This window comes from Pseudogymnoascus verrucosus (genome assembly GCF_001662655.1).
Source record: "Pseudogymnoascus verrucosus strain UAMH 10579 unplaced genomic scaffold scaffold_20, whole genome shotgun sequence".
In the NCBI taxonomy this organism is placed as follows: Eukaryota; Fungi; Ascomycota; class Leotiomycetes; order Thelebolales; family Thelebolaceae; genus Pseudogymnoascus; species Pseudogymnoascus verrucosus.
In genome coordinates this window covers 530-14,516 of record NW_017263671.1, presented here as the reverse complement: position 1 = coordinate 14,516, position 13,987 = coordinate 530, and the positions used below count along the sequence as shown (strand labels likewise).

The following is a 13,987-nucleotide window of genomic DNA, read 5'->3' as shown; positions in this document are numbered from 1 at the left end:
CGAGGCTGCTACATACAACCCGGCTCGCTTGCTTGCGTTGGGGTGACGAGGCTGCGTGCGCCACAGCACCAGATACAGGGACGGGCGGGGCTTACGTAGCTCGAGATGTGGCTGGTATATCAAACCAAGCTTTATCATTATCACAACCCAACACTGCTGGATTTATTTTTACTTTAGAATCATCATTTGACTATTCTAGACTACCTAACGAGCACAATCTTCAGAAAAATTGTCGCAGCGCCGATCGAGCGCCCGACCGACCCATGGGTTCCATCCGACAACAGTACCACAAATTCCGTAAAAATCAGCCGTCCTTACATCCCATAACAACCGATAAAAAACATCCCATCGTTTCGGCGGCATCCCCGCATGCAGCGGGTTAGTTCCCTCTTGCAGTTAAGATCGTAGTTAACTTCCCCGCGGGGGCAACCATGCATCAACAGTGTGTGCGTGTATCGCAAATTTTATATGCCCGGCGTCTCCGTCACATATTCACGGGGGGGGATGAATCACTTCTGGGCGCGGCCGCTCTTGACGGTTTGGATGATCTGTTCGACGACGGTGGGGTCGGAGAGCTGGTCTGATGTCAGCTTCTTGGTCACGCAAGACAAGGAATGAGATTAGGAACTTACAGTAGTGATATCTCCCAACGAGTCCTCCTCGCCCGCCAGAATCTTCCTCAAGATCCTACGCATGATCTTTCCACTACGGGTCTTGGGCAGGTCGGTGACGATGATGATAGTCTTTGGTGCCGCGAATGGGCCAATGCTCTTGCGCACCTGCAGGATGAGGTCCTTCTTCAGCTGGTCGTTGATCTCGTTGCCGTCCTTGATGGAGACGAAAGCGTTGACAGCCTGGCCGGTGAGGTCGTCAGCAACGCCGACGACGGCGGCTTCGGCGACAGCGGCGTGCTCGATGAGCGCGGCTTCGATCTCGGCGGTGGAGAGACGGTGGCCGGAGACGTTGACGACATCGTCGACACGTCCGCGGATCCAGTAGTAGCCGTCGTGGTCACGTCCGGCTCCGTCGCCTGTGAACTAGAAGGGGGTTAGTTTTAGGTTCAGTTAGGGAATGGGAGGGGTAAACGTACGTAGTATCCTGGGTACACGGTCAGGTAAGTCTCCATGTAACGTTTGTGCGCGCCCCAGACAGTGCGAGCCATGCTAGGCCAGGCGTTCCTGAAGGCGAGAACACCCTCAACATCGTTGCCAGCGACCTCCTTGCCAGAGACGGGGTCAATGATGGCAGGATCGATGCCGAAGAATGGGAGGGAGGCACTTCCAGGCTTGGTGTGGGTAACGCCAGCAAGCGGGGTGATGACGTGGGAGCCGGTCTCGGTTTGCCAGTAGGTGTCGATAACCTGGCACTCCTTCTTTCCGACGGTGTCGTGGTACCACTTCCACACATCAGGTGCGATTGGCTCACCGACCGTTCCGAGGACACGGAGGGTCTTCATCTGGGCGGTGATGTGCTGGTCGCCGGCGCGCTTGAGCAGTCTCAGGGCGGTGGGCGCGACGTAGAATTGAGTGATGCCGTGCTTCTCAATGGTATCCCAGTATCTGGAGAAGTTGGGGTAGGCGGGGGTTCCCTCGAAGACAACCGTGGCAATACCAAGGAGCAGTGGGGCGTAGACAACGTAGGTATGGCCAGTAACCCATCCAACATCACCAGCGCAGAAGAACTTGTCGGTGTCATGCATGTCAAAGACGTACTTTCCAGTCATAGCCGCACCAAGAAGGTAACCACCGGTGCTGTGCATGAGACCCTTTGGCTTACCAGTGGAACCCGAGGTGTAGAGGAGGAACAGAGGATCCTCTGAGTTCATTGGCTCTGGGGCAATGTAGGCGGGCCACTTCTCGACCTCCTCGTGCCACCACCAATCTCTACCGGTGGTCCATGGGACGTCGGCTCCGGTGCGCTGGTAGACCAGGCAGCCGGTGACATTTGGGCACTGCTTGAGTGCGTCGTCCACAATCTTCTTGGTGGCAATAACCTTTCCTCCACGCTTGCCCTCGTCGCTGGTGATGACAACCTTGGACTTGGCGTCGTTGACACGGTCCCGGAGGGAATCGGACGAGAAGCCAGCGAAAACGACCGAGTGAACGGCACCGATACGCGCGCAGGCAAGGAATGCGACAAGTGCCTCCGGAATCATGGGGAGGTAGATAGCAACAGTGTCGCCCTTCTGGACGCCCATCTGCTTGAGGACGTGTGCGGTCTTGCAGACCTCGCGGAGAAGCTCGCCATAGGTCAGGGTGCGGCCCTCGTTTGGCTCGTCAGCCTCGTAGATTATGGCTGCCTTGTCTGGATTCTTGAACGCATGGCGGTCGACGCAGTTGTATGAGGCGTTGAGCTCGCCCTCCACGAACCACGCGTTGTCGCCGTTGTTCAGGTTGCCGCTGTGGACGGTCTGGAAGTCCTTCGACCAGGTCAAGTGCTCGCGAGCGTGCTTGCCCCAAAACTTCTCTGGCTCCGTAATGGACTCTTTGTACATGGACTCGTATTGCGACATGCCTAACGCGCAATTAGTATGGGCGCACACAGTCAGGGGGGGTATAAGACGCGCTTACCATCGATATGGGGCTTGCTGGGGTGCTCTGTTTTGAAAGTTAGCTGTGCTACATTCTATAGCTTGTACTGCAGGTGTCATTGTGTTCCTTACTCTCAAACAACTTCGTGGGTGGTGCTGCGAACGAGGTTAGCTACAGTAGTTCTGGGGAGCTGCATCTACCCCTCCAGGGTACTTACGGTATGTTACAACCTCGTGCGCCTCGACGACCACGGGGCCTGCGGTGGGGACAACATCGCCTTCAGACATGGCGAAGGTGAGATTGAAGGGTATAGGTCTAAGTGTTCACCGAAGTGAGAAATTCAAGATTGAAGTGTTGAGCAGCTTGGCTGTAAAAAAAGGTAGAGGTTAGTAAATTGCTGACCGAAAATGCGGGGTACTTTAAAGGTTGCGTGCTTCCGTCCGCTGGTCTGGGCACCGATAAGGGTCCGATCGGGCTTGGGGGGCTTGGGCTCGGCGTCGGTCGTGCGGGTGATAAATGCAAAACAAAAGCTGAAGGGTCTTACGGAAATTGTTTCTGTGTTCCCAGATCTGACGTGACTTGATCGGGTGAATTCAGCGATTGAGGCTGCGTACGCGTGGTGATTGTGAAATGTGGTGTTTTGTTATTGTTTGTTTTTCGTAGTGGATCTGCGACAAGGTGAGCTCTGGGTTCGTCCGTTTGTCCGGAAAAAGATGCGCGAGACGGCGGAGAGCTCAAGGTAAACAGAGACAGGACAGGATGTCAATGAGAACTGAGAGATGAGATCTATCTTGCAGAGCTCAGGAGGTGAGATAAGTAGAAAGGTATGCTTACGAGGAGGTAGAAGTAGAGAGAGGAGAGGTTGGTGAGAGTGAAGTGAGGTTGTAAGTTGTAAGAAAGAAAGGTGGAGGGCGGGGGAAGGAAATGGAGGGGGAGGGGGAGGGGTGGTCAATATGTAGTAGTTGTAGTAGCCTCGTAGTCTAAGATTGCGGAGAGGAGGAACCTCAAGGTAACTCTAGTTGTAGTAGTAGTAGTACATCCAGCTAGAGTAAATTTGGTAAATTTGGGAGGGGATGTGAGACCTTGTTGCCTGTCTGTCTCTCTCTCACCCCTCATGCACCAACACACATACCCCAGTGGTTGTAAGTATTTCCAATATGTTCCAATACATACATACAAGACTCCGTTTGTCGAATAATAAAAGTTACGCATACCATTCATACTGTGGATACTTGTGCCTGTAAAAACTGGAGCTCTAGTGTGCAGGAAGGTACAGAGATTATAGTAAGCACATCCATCCAGTCAGTCCATTCTTGGTTGTGCATACATACAATACAATCCAGCTCACAGCTCCCTTCCAGTTCTATCTCCTCCCTCCAACATAAACAAGTACCTCAAGCTACGCCAAGCAACCTGGAGAAATGGAGAAACCTCAAGGACATATACCCATTCGTGTAAGAAGAAGGCGGAGATAGTACTCGAATCACCCCCCAAATGACGCTCAGATACCCTCAAATGGCTCAGCGGGTAAGGTTACCACCGCATCTCTGGGATCCTCTGCTTCTCAACTAGCGCTTCCCGGTCCTTTCCCCATACGGCCTGGCCCATCCGCAGGGCCACCGGGAAAATGGAAGCTGTCGGAAATGGCACTAAGACGATCTCACACACCTCACACTAGAAGACCTTCCTTACAGCCCCCAGGGTTGTATGGTGGGTGTATGGTAGGGTACAAGACGACGTCCTGGGGATTGAGCGATGGGCGAATTATGTGCAGCGCCGAGCTTCTTACCATACCTCACCATCACACCCACTCCGATATTGCCTCTACAGTGCTATACGGAGCAAAATACAAACGTCGAAAGGAGAGGGTGGTTGTCAAGGGCTGGCAAGGAAGGGCTGTCGCATGAGCACACAGCACCGCGTACCTCGTTTCATCAGGATCACACACTCCCACCCTTCCAACCCTTCCAGCCTCTTCTCGCCCATCCTACAGTACACATACAGTACACAGCCTTCCTCTCCAATTCCCACGGCTCTCCCGCTCGCTCCCCAAACTCTACCGAAACCACCACACATCAAATATCCTCCGTTCTGCGGTAGAACGGAAGAACAAGCAACACTCTGCGCGCGCCATTGCCGAACAAGCTCCACCCGCTCCCTCCCCCCCACACCACACACACACACACACCACCAACCGAGCCACGGCATACCGTGTAATTCTTCCCGTCGTGCGATGGGAAAGGCCCTGGGATCACCGGAGAAAACGCCTCTGTTGCGTCCGGCTATGCTACTCCTAGCGCTTGGCAAACCTCGGGGATACTATGAACGCCTGACCTGCATGAAATGTTGTTGGTGTTCTGCCGTAGGGTGGTTGGGGTCTGGAAATGGTGGTAGATGTGTTCACTCTGCCCCTTGCCTAAGGTAATGATATCCGTCAAGCCATGCTGCATACTGCTTTACCCGCAGATGATACGCTGCGCGCGCGGAGGCTGAGTGAGGAGGGAGGGGAAACAAGCATGGATACTTCTGCTGTTGCGCTGCAGTGTGCGCAGTTTCCTCCCCGTGCGACGCACTCCCCAATGTCAAACCCGTAATCTTCCTCGTCTACCCTCCGATCCAACAGTCTTTGTTCGTTCGTCTCTCTGTGCGCGATCCTCTTCTCACCGAAACTGTGGCACAGGAGAATGACTGACTGCTTGCGGAACGCTCGCTATGTCGTGGTTAGCGGGGGGTGGTGGGGTAACGATACGCAAATTGACATGTCCAGTCAGCGGTGCTGACAATCCCGACACAACCACCGCCGAAGTGTTGGCTTGGCGCGGCGGCGGTCTATCAGGCTGTTCTGTTTGTGTGTGTGCGCTTCAAACGACAGACGACCGTGTAAGTATGCGCTTGCTGCTAACGACCGTGCGTGTAAATGTAAATGAAAACAAAAATATCCTACCAATCCGCCAAACATCCAACACAACACTCACACGGGGGATCATCTTTATAACCTTTTTATTTACGAAGAGCCAATATTTTGCCTTGCAGGCGCCGCCGCACGTTACATACAGGGAATCTAATACCTTCAACGAACACCCACCCACCCACCCCTCTCCACTATAATCCCATGCTACCCCCTCCAGAATCGGTGTGGGAGGGAGAGGGTAACACAACGCAGATAGACCCACTAAGAGGCACCACACCACACGTTGCAGTTTGGAATCAAGCTCTGGTAGCTTCGCACCTTACTTTTCTGTCACCTCCCCTTGCCTCTAGCTACCACGACCTCCATACCTCTCGCTGCCAAATTCCAAATCCCCTAACCTAACCCCCCATCGTTGTACGCACCAGACCTCCCGATGTCGCCGCGACGGCACGCACTGCTGCCATTTGACAACCCGCACCTGAGACCGTCGCACGGGGAGTTGGATGCATGAACCAACTGTCGGACAGCAGATGGTTCGGCACCTAGGGTTCCTGCAGCTGTTGCGGCGGCTTCGGGGGGGTCGAGTATGCGATCGTCCGGGTAGGTCTGGGTAGGTGCGGCCAGTGTCGTTCATGCATCCCCGTTGTTGCGTGCGGTATTGAGGTTGCTGTTATCAAATTGCCATCTCATCTCCTTCCCATTTCCCATTCTTCCCCGTCTCCATCCCCCAACGCGCCATTCCCATAACCCCCCCTCCCCCAACCCAGCTCCAGCTCTAACCCCCCACCCCACTACCTTCCCCATACCCCTGCCTCTTCCGATCCCTCACCTCCTTCTCCTCTACCTCAGGACTCGTCTCGTAGCTTGAATGCCTCCGCTGCTGCTGTTGTTCCTCCCTTGTGGCGGTAATATTAACACCGCTCTCACCATTATCATCGACACTCCCCCTCCGGGGCCTGGTGCTGGTAGTGGTGTGAGTAGTCCCCATAGTTGTGCCCCCAAACCCGTGCTCGCTGATCGCTTCTTCGTACCGTCTATTCTGGTCTCTATGATCCTTCCGCTCGCGCGCGGTTTTCTGTTGGGCGGAGAGGGCGGGGCCGCGGGGGGGGATGGCGTCGTCTGTTGGTATTAGATGGGTGTTGGAGTTGGAGTTTGGGTTGGGGGAGGTATTGGAGAAGGGGAAGAGGGAGGGGAAGAGGGAAGGGAAGAGGGAAAGGGTAAGACGGGAGTGTTGGATGGGAGTGGTGAAAGCGTACCGCCGAAATTAGGCTTCTGCTCGGTGTTGGGTGAGGTGAAGACAGTGGCTTCATCGTATCTGGCCGCGGTTAGAGGGGTGTTGGGGATGGAGATGGGGATGGGGTGGGGTTGACGTGCTGGTTGAATGATTCGCCGCCGGGAGAGGTGTCCATTAGTTTTGTGTTTGTGGGTTGGGACATTCTTGCACCTTGGGGGGTTATGGAGGGGATTTGGAATGGCTAATTGTAGGATATAGATACTGTGAGGTGAAGGTTTGGATGTTATAGATTGATATTTGATCTTATCATTTTTGGTTCTAAGTGACGTAAGTAATACGTCTTGATATGTGAGAGCGAATCAAACGAGCTCAACTACTATACTCCCCACGGGGAATTCAAAACAGCGGCTCCAAACAACTTCAGATATTTTAATACCTACGATTCAAACTACAACCTCCATCAGTCACCTCACTCTCACATTGAAACATCATCTATCACATGATTCTATCACGTGACACATCTTTTGTCGCTACAACTTGAAACAACCACCACCATCCTTTCCCTCCTCGTCCCCAACAAAAGAAAAAAGCCACCAAATCAAATTTAGAACAATGACCCAAAAAACCAAGTTTCCCTTTCCTGTCATCTACATACCCCTCTAGCCCTTCCATCCTTAAACCCGTTTCATTATGTCTGCTCCTTCACGCGTCGATTCGTCACTCCCCCTCTACCTTGCCGCCCTTCACCGCGTTTCAAGCCTCTAGCTCTGCAGGGGCGGAGCTTTGTCTGGCGTCAAGCACTCCGCGGCAAAATGGTTGGCTCACAGCCACCCGTACTAAACAACTGAAGCTCGGACATCCATATAGCGTACTATTATAACCGCTGCGACCACAGCTCGTTCCTGAGTTCTTGGGATCTGCAAACAAGACTGCCGCTGCTGACTTTGGATGGGCGGTGATGGGGCGTGCATTTGTGGGTTACGGGTTTGTGGCGGCGGTCGGGTTGGGGCGGTGGAGAGGTAGGTGATGCGTGGTGGTTCGGGAGGTTTCTTTCATTGGTTCCATCGTCGTGTTTTTGGGTCATCGAGGCGGCCGAGTGGCCAGTCGTTCGGGCATCTGGACGCGTTTTCGAGGTGCTTGGCGCTGAAACATTGATGGACAAAGCAGGTCCATTCCATCGGATGACTCGTCGGGTCTTGTCCAACGAGGGAGTCTCGTTCAGACCACGAGGAATCGAAGCGTCGAGATGTGGGCTTTGTCGGTGAGGTGAGCGAGGGGGGTTATAAAGGCGCTTGGGATTCCCATTATGAGTGAGTCTTTGTTACATCTTCTTCTTCATCCTCGACAACAGGCAGGCATTGTAGACGATTCTTTGAATAGGCTGGCACTTTTCACGAATCCTACTCGAGCTTTCTTTCTGAGATATCATATTCTTTCTCTCTTGTACAATACAAGTAAACATACTTGCTTGTTCCATTCACTTCCTGTTCGATTCTTTGCTTTATATTTTTGGGACCGCCACTTCTATATATCCTCTCTTTTCGCCCCCAACTCAAATACAATACAGCTGCTCTGGAAGCACGCATATCACACGATATTTACATATCATACCAAACTCGATATACCACAAAAAACTTTCAAAATGAAGTCCTTCTTCACCACCTTCTTCCTAGCCACCATGGCCACCACAACCTTCGCCCACATGGAGATGTCGGACCCCCCGCCCCTCCGTAGCAAGTTCAACAAACTCGCCACCAACCCCGACTACAGCATGACCTCCCCCCTCTCCGCCTCCGGCTCTGACTTCGCCTGCAAAGGCTTCCTCTCCGACCTCGGCACCGCGGCCGGCGGCTCCGTCGCCTCCTGGGCCGCTGGCTCCGAGCAAAAATTCACCATCGTCGGCGGCGCCCCGCACAACGGCGGATCCTGCCAAGCCAGTCTCTCTTTCGACAGCGGGAAGACCTTCAAAGCTATCCACTCCTACATCGGCAACTGCCCGCTCGTCCCGGATTACAAGTTTACCGTCCCTGCTGACGCAAAGGCGGGGCCGGCGGTCTTCGCTTGGACTTGGTTCAATAAGGTCGGGAATCGCGAGATGTATATGAATTGCGCTAGTGTCACTATCACAGCTGGATCGGGCTCCGCAGCTGTTGCTTTCTCGGCGCGTCCGGATATGTTCGTCGCTAACACGGGTACCGGATGCACGACCCTCGAGTCATCAGATCTTCTGTTCCCTGACCCAGGACCAGACGTCACCAACGACAGCGCCGGCACAGCCGCCCCAGTCGGATCCTGCGCCAGCGGCTCCGGCAGCGGCTCTGGCAGCGGCAGCGGAAGCGGCAACACCGTCGCCTCCGCCTCCGTCGTAGCCCCAGCAGCCCCAACAGGCTTCACAACCTCCATCATCCCCTCCACAACCAACACCGCTCAATCCGGCTCCACCGCCCCCAAAACCCCCACCGGCGGCGCACTCACCCCCTCCACGAACGGCGAGTGCGGCGGCCCGCAAACCTGCGCTGGCTCGGCCTTCGGCCAATGCTGCTCTAAATACGGGTACTGCGGCGTGACAGCCGCTCACTGCGGGGAGGGCTGCGATCCTACCTTAGGCACGTGCGGGTCCTCTGCGTCTGGAGCTGCGGGGACAGCGGCCGTGGTGAGCTCGGGGGCTGCAAAGGCGACAGCGAATACTTTTTTAGCTGTTTCAAACGCCGTCGCTGGTACTAAGTCGTCTGGCGGCGCACTCACAGTCTCCACGGATGGCGTGTGCGGCGGCTCGGTAACGTGTGCTGGCTCGGCGTTTGGACAGTGCTGCTCGCAGTACGGGTACTGCGGTGATGCGTCTGCTTACTGCGGGCAGGGGTGTAATTCTGCTTTTGGCATTTGTGGCGCCTCTGTGGGGACGAAGAGTTCTTTGGCTGTCGCGAACGTGGCTGGGAGTAAGCCGGAGGGAGGGGAGATGGTGACGAAGACGGAGACGGAGGTGGTGTATAGCACTGTCTATGTGACGGATAGGGCGGCGGCGACGGTGAATGATGTGGGGGGACGGTCGACGTTTCAGACTGTTACGAGGGGTATGTAGGCGCGCTGATGCGTCGAGGAAGGTCGACTTGGACTAACTGGTGGTAGCGGAGACGGAGCGGAGGAGTGGGATTACGGTTATCCCTGCTGTGGTGCCGAGATGAGGTGAGGTCGGCGTCTTTACTGCATTCCTGGATTCGCGGGAGGGGGGTGGGGGAGTTAAATATAGGGGGACATAGGCGCAGTGGTTGGTGTTTTTATTCTTACAGTATCTATTTTTTTGGTGGGAAGGGGGAGGGGGGTGGGTTTTGTTTGATAACTGGTTTTGTTGGTTGGAGTTTTTTTTTGTAGATTTTTGGGGGCAGTCATTGCCGGGGCTGGACATACAGATTGGATTATAGTATGAATATATTTTGTCCTGAATACTTTTTTTGAAGATTGATTTGACTTGTGACGTGTACTCTGCGGATTTGGGTGTGAAAGTGAGAATCAAGGCACGGACCACCTGCAGCTGTTCCGTGTAGGAGGACTCGGCGATCCAAGGTCGTGGGTTAAGTTGATCGGGATGTACATTTCTAGATTCATCAATTAAGCCATAGAATTGTCCCAGCAGTATTATTCACCATATATTAATTATATAAACTGAAAATTTGTACCGCAGTCTTGCACCCCGTCCAACAGCGCACATTCTATCCGCTCGGTGTGTTGCTATAACAACCCTGCTTATCTATTCTCCGTCCCTCATTTCACATCTCCAACCGCCCTCCAACTTTACCAAAGTATTCTTACTGCACAGCGCAACACGATATTCCGTCTCTATTCCGATATAGCATACCGACCGCGCGCCTCAGACTCGAAAAACTCAAATCAGTGAACGATCGCGCCCGAACAAACAGTGCCATACGAAGGACCCTGAGTCCCCCAAAGGCTGTGCCTCAGCCTCGGCACCCTGCACTTCACCCACAGCTACTCCACGACCAGAGCTCCGATGCACCTCACCAACCTCCTCCTCGCTCTCCCTCCCTCCCTTCTCCTTCTCTCCTCCCACGCCACCTCCGCACACGCACACAGCAATGGCGCCGCCTTACCCCCCCCGGCGCATATGCCAGAACCACAGGTCATACAGAGAAGGCAGGAGATAGCAGCGCGGATAGAGGGGGGGGCGAAGCCGGTTAGGGTTAGGAAGATGAGTGAGGATGGGGGGGAGATGTTTTTTGGTGAGTATTGGGGTTTTGACGCGCGGGACGAAGAAGGAGGGGATGTTTTACGACGGGACTACGAATCCGAAGACGATATCTCGCGGGGGAATTCCTCAGCAACCTTCTCCTTCCGCCCCGCCTTCGCCATCCACGAGGCCGAATCCTCCTCCCCCCGCGGCCTCTCAGAAGCGCAAGCCCTCCACCACCGCTCCTCCCGCGCCCTCTCCGCCCTCCTCAAGCGCGCCTTTCAATGCCCCACCGGCACCACCGCCTGCACCTCCATCTCACAACCGAACTACTGCTGCGCCTCTACCGAGTCCTGCATCACCATCACCGACACCGGACTCGGCCCCGTCGGCTGCTGTGCTTCCGGTCAGACCTGCGAGGGGGAAATAACGCACTGCGCGGCGGGGCAGACGGCGTGTCCGCAGAGTTTGGGGGGGGCGTGCTGTGTGGCGGGGTTTGTGTGCTTTGATGTTGGGTGTGTGAGTAGTGTGGTTGTGACGGAGATTACGACTGTGACGCAGACGCCAGTGGTGGTGCCGACGACGACGAGTACGCCGGTTACGACGACGACGACGACGACGCCGAGTACGAGCGCGGTGACGACGACGGAGGGGCCGGCGCCGCCGGTGAGGGGGACAGGGGAGAGCTCCACTGTTGCGCCGCCTACCACATCCCTTACTTCGGATTCAGAAGCTTGTCCAACGGGGTTTTACGCCTGCTCGGCGTATTTCCCAGGCGCGGGATGCTGTCGCGTAGGTCGTGATTGTGCGCAGACGTTCTGTCCGACTACGGGGTCGGTGACGGTTATTAGTGGGGGGGTTACGGTGGCGGTGCCGGAGGGAAGCGCGGCGACGACGGCGACGGGGGCGGGGAAGTGTGCCAGTGGATGGGATGGGTGTGTGGGCGGGGGGTGCTGTCCGGGGGGGTGGGAGTGTGGGGTTAGTTGTGTGAGTGTTGGGGCGGCGGCGACGAGTGTGTTGGCGAAGGGGGCGGAGAATGCGGGGGGGAGGGGTGGAGGAGGAGGGGTGGGGGGTTGGGGGGTGGTGGTTGCGGTTTTGGGTATTTTGGTTGGGTGAGGGGGGGTTGAGTTGGGAGGGAGTTGAGGGAGGGCTGGAGCGGCGTCTCTGGAGATGGGGGGATGTTGGGTATTAGAGGGTAATGATTTATGAATAATTATTGCATTGGACGGAAGTGGTGGTTATTATCGAGGCTTCGATGATATGAGAGTTGATCTGAGCGTCTGAAGCGGATGGGAACTACTGCGGTACGGCACAACTCCTATTCTGATATATGTACCTATAGCGAGCAATATTCCCAATTATAATGAATACGACCTAGTATCTACCATTTAAACTTTTCTTTCCCAAACTGCTTGGTCAGATAATAGCCACATGCTTTCTACGGTGATATTCGCCGTAAAGCCGCTACCATCCAGCGCCTCGGCCCCAACGGTGTTAAGCGGACTGGAAAAACGTTTCGCCATTGATGACGGAACTTTTGCTGGGAGCTTTCCGAGGAATTCAAGAAATATAGAACCTCCGACAACACACGAATTACAGTCCACCAGCCACATAATACACCTCCCAACGCGTACCAGTGCATGGCTCTCTCGCCATATAAAGCACACCGCGAAATCCGCACATCCGCCACACCACACCCCTTCATGAACTTCACCGGGCACCACCAAAGCTTATAACCACGCTCCATCCACGAACCCGGCCAACCCGAGGTCAACTCAACCACAACCCTCCCAATGGCCTCCCTCATCTCCACCATCCGCGGCCTCACCAGCGCGTCCCCCGCAAACACAGCACCCCTCCGCACCTTCTTCTCCGCGCAACCCCTTGGTCTCCGAACCGCTGGTCGGCGGCCAATAAGCATATTCTACTTCTCCGCCAACAGCGGCGCGCGCACCGCTCTGCGCCCCACGAATCCCTCTTCGAAACTCCGCTTCCAGCCTCTCCGCTCGCGATTCTTCCATTCCTCGCGCCCTCGCCGCACAGGTGCTGCGGAAGCCGATGCCGTGAATGCTGCGAAGGACGCCGCCCCGAAAGCGCCCCTCACGCTGGGACAGCGCATGAAGAAGCTGTCTCGCGAGTATGGATGGTCGGCGCTGGGTGTGTATCTTGCGCTCACGGCGCTGGACCTCCCGTTATGCTACTTGCTCGTGCGGTGGCTTGGCACGGACCGTGTGGGGCGGTGGGAGCACGCTGTTGTGTCGCGGGTGGCGCCGCTGATACCGGTGATTGTGAAGGAGAAGTGGTATGTGTTTAAAGCGTGGATGCATAGTGCTGAGGAGACGATCACGGGGAATGATGATGTGAGTGATGCTGTTGATATGGCCGGGTGGGGGGTGGAGGAGGCGCAGAGGCAGAATAAGAAGGAGGCTAGTCTTGGGACGCAGTTGGCGCTCGCGTATGCGATTCATAAGAGTTTTATCTTTTTGAGGGTCCCGGCTACGGTGGCGTTGACGCCGAAGGTGGTTAAGGTGCTTAGGGGGTGGGGGTGGAATATTGGGAAGAGGTCGACGAAGGCGGAGAAGGCGGCGAGGAAGGCGACGAAGGAGGCGAAGGGGGTGAAGAATGTGAAGGTCGTGAAGGAGTAGGGGGGTGGGGGTGTATGTTATTATTGTTTTGGGCGCTTGGTGGGGGGTTTAGATGGGAGGATGGGGGGGGTATAGACTTGATGAGTGTACGATATGTAGTTGTAAGCACTGTATCCGTATTGGACGTGGAAAATGAAACTCTCAACAGCCGCCACAGAAACCATGGACATTCTCCAGACTAAGCCACGCTTATTGATGCCCTTCCGCTATTGACAAAGTTATACCGGCCTTTTGTTTTCCTTTTCACAAGTTTTACTGCCCTAATTTTACACATGGAAGCTTTCCCCAGCTCCCAGGAAAAGGGGTCATGCTGGCCATACATTATCACCTACAATCCACCCTTCGCACCTTCCTTCAGTCCATTAATAATCCAACCTCAAGATCGCTCTTTCCTCGCCAAGAGGGCATACTAGTCGCGCATCCCACCTCCATCTACAAGGAAGCTCCAACCCACCCCCCGCACCTTCCCTCAATCCATCTCCC

At 55.1% G+C, this 13,987-nt stretch overlaps 6 protein-coding genes across 6 annotated transcripts; 4 read left to right on the top strand and 2 right to left on the bottom strand.

Moving 5' to 3' along the window:
• Positions 1-170: 170 nt before the first annotated feature.
• ACS1 (acetyl-CoA synthetase) lies at positions 171-3,436 on the bottom strand. The gene is made up of 8 exons (XM_018274893.2): positions 3,366-3,436; positions 3,076-3,199; positions 2,749-2,898; positions 2,663-2,686; positions 2,571-2,597; positions 1,091-2,514; positions 633-1,037; positions 171-575 (listed from the first exon to the last, which is right to left on the bottom strand). The coding sequence occupies exons 3-8, from the start codon at positions 2,816-2,818 to the stop codon at positions 510-512; spliced, it is 2,016 nt and encodes a 671-aa protein (XP_018130668.1). The 5' UTR covers positions 2,819-2,898; positions 3,076-3,199; positions 3,366-3,436; the 3' UTR covers positions 171-509.
• A 797-nt stretch (positions 3,437-4,233) lies between these two features.
• VE01_10777 (uncharacterized protein) lies at positions 4,234-4,967 on the top strand. The gene has a single exon (XM_059464228.1). The coding sequence runs from the start codon at positions 4,435-4,437 to the stop codon at positions 4,954-4,956; it is 522 nt and encodes a 173-aa protein (XP_059320211.1). The 5' UTR covers positions 4,234-4,434; the 3' UTR covers positions 4,957-4,967.
• Positions 4,968-6,217: 1,250 nt separating this feature from the next.
• On the bottom strand, positions 6,218-6,959 carry VE01_05428 (uncharacterized protein; the record flags this gene model as incomplete). The annotated part of the gene is made up of 3 exons (XM_059463701.1): positions 6,817-6,959; positions 6,699-6,757; positions 6,218-6,561 (listed from the first exon to the last, which is right to left on the bottom strand). Exons 1-3 carry the CDS (start codon positions 6,876-6,878, stop codon positions 6,218-6,220), a joined length of 465 nt encoding a protein of 154 aa, XP_059319717.1. The 5' UTR covers positions 6,879-6,959.
• Positions 6,960-7,968: 1,009 nt separating this feature from the next.
• VE01_05427 (uncharacterized protein) lies at positions 7,969-9,858 on the top strand (the record flags this gene model as incomplete). Its single annotated transcript, XM_018274891.2, has 2 exons — positions 7,969-9,747; positions 9,803-9,858. Exons 1-2 carry the CDS (start codon positions 7,983-7,985, stop codon positions 9,856-9,858), a joined length of 1,821 nt encoding a protein of 606 aa, XP_018130614.2. The 5' UTR covers positions 7,969-7,982.
• Positions 9,859-10,682: 824 nt separating this feature from the next.
• Positions 10,683-11,975, top strand: VE01_05426 (uncharacterized protein; the record flags this gene model as incomplete). Its single annotated transcript, XM_018274890.1, has 1 exon — positions 10,683-11,975. The coding sequence occupies one exon, from the start codon at positions 10,683-10,685 to the stop codon at positions 11,973-11,975; it is 1,293 nt and encodes a 430-aa protein (XP_018130613.1).
• A 453-nt stretch (positions 11,976-12,428) lies between these two features.
• Positions 12,429-13,506, top strand: VE01_05425 (uncharacterized protein). The gene has a single exon (XM_018274889.2). The coding sequence runs from the start codon at positions 12,653-12,655 to the stop codon at positions 13,502-13,504; it is 852 nt and encodes a 283-aa protein (XP_018130669.1). The 5' UTR covers positions 12,429-12,652; the 3' UTR covers positions 13,505-13,506.
• The last annotated feature ends 481 nt before the right edge of the window (positions 13,507-13,987 follow it).